At 57.2% G+C, this 5933-nt stretch overlaps 1 protein-coding gene across 1 annotated transcript; it reads right to left on the bottom strand.

The window, feature by feature from the left end:
- Positions 1 to 258: 258 nt before the first annotated feature.
- OSR1 (odd-skipped related transcription factor 1) lies at positions 259 to 3703 on the bottom strand. Its single transcript, XM_030762995.2, is given in 3 exon segments — positions 259 to 1293; positions 1295 to 1406; positions 2155 to 3703. Coding segments are annotated over 3 exon segments (981 nt in total). The 5' UTR covers positions 2823 to 3703; the 3' UTR covers positions 259 to 1092.
- Positions 3704 to 5933: the final 2230 nt, after the last annotated feature.

Genomic DNA, 5933 nt, shown 5'->3' with positions numbered 1-5933 from the left:
CTGGCGTAAGGCAGTCCGTGACGGCGCTTCCTTCCCTCCCCAGTGCAGCAGCAAGAGACCAGGAGGGAGGCTTTTCGTTGGGGAGCTGGGTGACGTTCTCTTCCCTTGGTGGACCCTAAGCGACCCCGACACCCGGAGATGTTGGGATTTCTCACGGCCGATGTATTGGCCGCAGGCTCGGCTTCTTTGTAAACTCGGAGCCCTCCGGAGATGAGGACTGGGGATACTGAGACCCTAAGGCCAAAGTGGAGGAGAAAAGTAAGAAAATAAATACGGGCGGGGTCCGCAGTTGCCCAGCACCGGGAGAGAGGAGCGCTGCTCCACCCATCCCAAACCGCTGACGCTAATTAGGGGAAAGTTGCTGAAGTGGGACAGGTCGGCTTGGGCAGCGAAACCCCGCTCCTCTCAAAGAAAGGAGCCGCCCAGTTTCCTACTTTGGGGAGGGAAATTACCCATCCTGCAATGCCTGTAAAATAACCGTTTATTTAATATTTTTAAAAACTCCAGTGATAAATGTCCGTTACCGATGGTCAGCATAAAGTGCCAATCGCAATAACATCGTCCTGCTCCTAGCCTTCTGCTCGCTCGCGGTGATGGGGCAGCGGAGCCGGGGAGCCGGAGGCCGGGCCCCCTCCAGCCCCACGGCCCGAGGCCCTCGCCCCGCCGTCGGAGTCCGGGAGCCCACGGCCCGCTGCGCGGCAGGAGCTGGGAGGGGCGCTCCCCGGCCCCGCGATCCTGGGGCCCGGCGGCTGAAGCAGATACAGGGATTACACTTTTGCAGGCTCCCAGGGGTGGGGTTGGAGGCGGGAGGAGGAGTTGGAGGCTGCGAGAGAGCACAGAACTTCTTTTCCTCTCCCCTCTCTCTCCGCAGTCAGAGTTACAAGCTTATATGTTCAAAGAAAAAAAAAATAAAGAATAAAGAAAACGTATAAAATAACAATAGAAAAAGTAATACTTCTGGGAGAGGCGCCGCTGCGGCTCCGCGAAGCTTTCGTTCTTTTTTTTTAATGCAGTTTCCCTTCCGCCACGTGAGTACCTCCTTTTGGCCAAGAGTTTAGCCGCGTCCTGGGGGAGCCGCCCGGGCGGCCGGGGTCACGGCCCGGGGCGGGGCTCTGGAGTTCCGCGTGCGCCCGGGCCCCGGGGGACGCGTTTGGGATGGGGGAAGGTCCCGGGAGGCCCTCCCGCTGCCCGCCAGAGTCGCCTTCGGCTTCTGGTCCCTCTGGAAGAGGGGGCGGCGTGACCCAGGGTCCGGGTGCCCCGGAGGCTCTGTTTAGCATTTGATCTTGGAGGTTTTGAGCTCCTTCACCTGTGAGTGTAGCGTCTTGTGGACAGCGAGAGTCCTGGACTGGCAGAATCCTTTCCCGCACTCTTGACACTTGAAAGGCTTCTCTTTGGAGTGAATATATCTGAGGGCAAAAACAGACCGAGAATTAATCCTTGCAAAATGACACAATGTTATAAATATTATAAATAGTTATCCAAGATCCCCTCCCACTGCAATGAGGAGCGTGCCCTCAGAAGAAAGGAGGTTTGGGAGTACCTAGTGTGGAGCAGGGCAGTGCCGAGTTTGGGGATGGAGTAGGGAGGTGAAGGAGACACCTCCGTCTGAGCCGTGCACAGATCCAGCTAGGCCGGCCCCTGCCTTCCTAACCAGGGGCCAGCATGGCCTCCTTATAAGGCCTGAGTCAACACCGAAGGTGAGTGAAGGGACCTGGGTGGGACAATTTGCTGGAGCTGTGCTGTCCCAAACAGTAATCACCAGCCACACGTGGTTATTAAAATTCAAATTAGGTAAAGCTGAAAAGTTAGTTTCTCAGCTACACTAAGTTGCCCATTTCAAGCGCTTGATTGTCATTTGTGCCACGTATCACTTTTCATCATCGCAGAAACTTCTACTGCACAGCGCTGCAGATGGAGGAAGCTGTGCGTGCCTGTCTGGAGCTTGGGTCCTATTCCTCGCATGTTCTCTCCACCCATGCTCCAGGAACCCATCCCTGAGCTTTGTCGGTTTCCTTCCCGATTTGGGGGAATCCCAGAAACTTAGGAGGCTTGGACTTGGTAGAGGGTGGGTCTCGTGAAACTCGGCATTAGGGAGGAGGCTGGTGGGACAGAAGCAGACAGCAGCTCTCTTCTGGGCCACCCGCAGTAACGCACCTGTGGTCTCGTAGGTGGTCTTGCCTCCGGAAGGCTTTGTGGCAGATGTCGCAGGTGTAGGGCCGCTCGTCCGTGTGCGTCCGCTCATGGATGAGGAGGTTGTAGGACTTAGTGAAGTGGCGGCCACAGAATTTGCAGACGAACTCCTTCTTGGTTTTGGAAGGCAGGCGTCCCCTCGTGGGCTTCTTTTCTGGGGACAGCTTGGTCACATCCAGGAGGGCGCCCAGCCCACCGGCGGGGGACCCGGGACCCTCTCCCCGGCCAAGCTTGGACGGATCTTCTTGCGTGGCCGCCAAGGCCAGGTTGGCAAAATCAAAGCGCGGCTTGGTCTTGAGCGCCGCGGGGCCGCTGCCTCCAGCGGTGATCTCAGGCTTGGGCTGGATGACGTGAGGGAACCAGGGGAAGGCGGGCAGCTGGAAGCGCGCGTCCACCAGGCTGGACACGGCGCCTGGCACTTTAGAGAAAGAGGACCGCGGCAAATGCATCGCGGGGTAGCCCAGCGTCCACTGGTGCAGGTGCACGGCATGCAGCGCACTGAAACCATACAGATTGGGCAGGTGGTCCGAGGGCACTGTGGGCAGGCCATTCACTGCCTGAAGAAAGGAGTAGTTGGTGAGCTGCAGAGATGGGTGGATGGGCACCGGTGCTGGCAAGGTTTTGCTGCCCATGGCCGTAGTTGCAGTATGTTCTCAATCTCGATCTGCAAGGAAAAGAAGAGGGGAGGGGAGAGGAACAGACAAGTTCAAGGTAAGTGCCCTCCTTCTGAGTTCCAGCCCAGCCACACCTTCTCTGTCCCCCAGAGCCAGAGCTGGGAACCTAAGACCCCACCCATGGAGCTCACTGCCCTCACCGAGAAGACAGGAACCCTCAAAATTGCAGGACTCCTTCCCAATGGCCTCCAGCAGAGACACACAACTTGATACAGAAACCAAACTAAATCCTACGCGATGCGACCAACTTAAAATGACTCCACAGTGTCCGTGACACTGAGAAAGGCATAAGCACAGGGAGACTGCTCTGTAAAGGCTGACATCCAGGCAAGCCGGAGTCAACAGAGAATCACACTCTCCTGTAAAGATAACAGGAACTTGGAAGCACACTTACACATTCATGTGCAGATAAACAAACACAGAAATGCACGCTGACAGATAAACACAGACTCACACATTCTGAAGCAGAGTTGACAACAAGGTGCAAAGATAAACTGCGACAAGCAGTACTGTGCTACCAAACAGAATGCAGGGGGGAGCACTCGCACACCCGGGGTCACGCCGCACCCACAAAGAGCTCCACAGACAGCACACGCACAAACGCCCACGAATCTGCACATCTCCCAGCTCCTGTGCGTTAAGCTCTACTAGCTGACCATCAGTTTGGCTTCTAGAAGCCATGTCATGTTTCTCCTTACAACTCTCAACGTTGACCTCAAATTTGCTTTTCTGTATCACTATTAACGAGCCCTTTTGACACCACCCTCTCCGCAGCTCCTTCCGGACTGACTCCCTTCCGCAGCCCTCGGGGATCACCTTTGTTTCAGCAAGGACGCTAACAGCCACATTTATTTACTCAGTCCAACATCTGCAGTCATGTACAAGGGGGCTTCAGTGCCCTCCCTACCCCATAGGAAAGGGGGGCAGGGTCTTGGGGCTCTCGGGATGTTTGTGCGTGTGGTGAGCACCCCCTCCCCAGCAGATGGGTTTGCCTATGAGTAAGAGCATTGAGGCTGGGCCTCAGCTGCTGTGGCCTACGCACCATCCAAATGCAAGGCCAGGGAGCTTGAGCAAAGCCAAAGGGGAGTCATGCTGATGTGACAAGCAGTCTCCTGGCCTTCTTGACTCTTGGTCAGGGTCCCTAGCCTCCGTGGACAGGTCTAGACTCGGCAGACAGACCTTTTATGTCTGTGCCTCCCAGACACTCCTAACCCGGGTCTGTCCAGTGGAGGCAAAAACAGGGAGAAAAAAAGGTGGAATTACACAGAAGACCCTGGGAGGCTCAAGTGCCGAACTCCATCTCAAGATGTCACTGGGGAGCAGGGTGCTTGGGACTCGCTTCTCCTTGCCTGTCTCAATCCCCTGCCTCCCCCTTCTCCCTTTACTCCTTATTTCCCCTCTCCTCTTCCTCAGATCTTTCTTCCAACCTGCAGCAGGTCCGCATCCCTGGTCTTCCCAGGCCCCTGCTCTGTTCCCTCCTTCACAGCACACACTGACAACCACCCAGACAGCTTCTGAAGCCTAGCTTACCCTCAGCCCAGGCCCCTCAGGCTCAGGCTGCCTTTCACTACAGGGAAGCTTTTAATGTGAGGGCAGTGCCGTGCTGTTCCCAGGAGAATTGAGGACAATATTGACCTAGAAGCCCTTCCCCCTCGAAGCTGGGGAAGGTCACTCTCGGTGTGGTGGGCCCTAAGGAAAGAGGCTCTGCTGGGGGTGGAGGGAGCAAAACACCGAGAACCAGCAGAGATGTCCTCGCGCAGGTTAAATCGAATGAAAACCAAGTCGGACCGCAGCAATTAATTCGGCCTGGGGCTCAGGGAGGCACAAATCTGGGTGGGAGTGCGGAGCGAGGACCCCGGCGGCGGAACCCTGGCCTCCGCAGCAGTGTTCTCCATTGCGTCGATCACGGGTCGCGCCAGGGACAACCCGAGACCCTCCTACGGCGTTGAGACACGGCGAAGCAAAATACGAACTGGGCCAGAGAGAAAGCTGGAGCCTGTTTGGGTTGGGAAGGGGGAGGGGGGAGAAAGGAGACGACTCGCCGACTTCAAAGGTCTGCCCAGAGTTAGGCGAGATGAGCGCTCTTTGATTTGCTGTCACCTCTCCTTCCCCTCCCTGCGCTGGAAATCAGATCCTTATCTCTGGCTCCCCGGGGCCCGCAGGGCGCCGCCCGGGCCTCCACTTGCTCCCCTAGTGCTCGGCCTACCCCCGGCGATGGCGACAGAGCGCTGGGCTGCACCCGAGCCCGGACCGGCTCCGTGCAGGGTCGGGGATCCCACCAATCCCTCGTGTACTAACCTGGCCTCTCCTTGCCCACCCCCAGGAGCAGAGCCCTTGGGCTCGGTAAGGGGAGCGGGCGCCTGCAGCCGACACTGCTCTTGGGAGGCAACCTTAACGGGCTATCTGCCCAGTCTCGCTTCCCCCGACACTCAATTTCTTTTTCTCAGGGGCGCAGTCAGTTTATTTTCTGCCACATTCCGAGGGCAGGGGGTTCCCCAGGCCCTCGTCAACGATTTTCCCGGGGACGAAATTCGTTCGAAACGTGGCTCTCTACACTAGTAGTCCCAAGAATGGGCCGGATTCACTATTCGGTTTCAGGCAGTCAGCTAAGAGAAAAACACAGTCTCACACTCGCCTGTCCCGCCGGAGAGGATGAGCAAACGCCCGGCCCCGCTGGCTCCCGTTGCCCTGACACCGGAACCCCAGCGTGAAGGCTTTAGATCTTTTAAAGCGAGAGAAAACACCTCTCCCCAGGCCCCAGGCCAGGCATCCACTCGGCAAGGAGCTAGGACCTCGGGACCTTGGAGGTGCGGGTAAGGGTGCTGACCACGCGCATCAAACGCCATTCGCGCTTCCCAGCCCGGATCCCCGCGCTGTGCAGACACTGTTCCCTCGTGCGGTAGAACGTCAGTCCCGGGTCTGCAGCCAACCCTATGCTGGGCATTAATGAAGTGTGCAGAGTCTATTAAAGTAGTTTATTCGGGGCTAATTGAGCGTGAGCGAGTTAACTGCTTGCATTAATGAGGACAGAGCGAGCTCCATGAGCTTGCGCCTGGAGGAGTCTAGCAT

Source organism: Delphinapterus leucas, chromosome 13 (genome assembly GCF_059928025.1).
Source record: "Delphinapterus leucas isolate spDelLeu-1000000601 "Yukka" chromosome 13, BTC_Dleu_Yukka2, whole genome shotgun sequence".
Lineage (NCBI taxonomy): Eukaryota > Metazoa > Chordata > Mammalia > Artiodactyla > Monodontidae > Delphinapterus > Delphinapterus leucas.
This window is presented reverse-complemented; position numbering and strand designations above follow the sequence as displayed.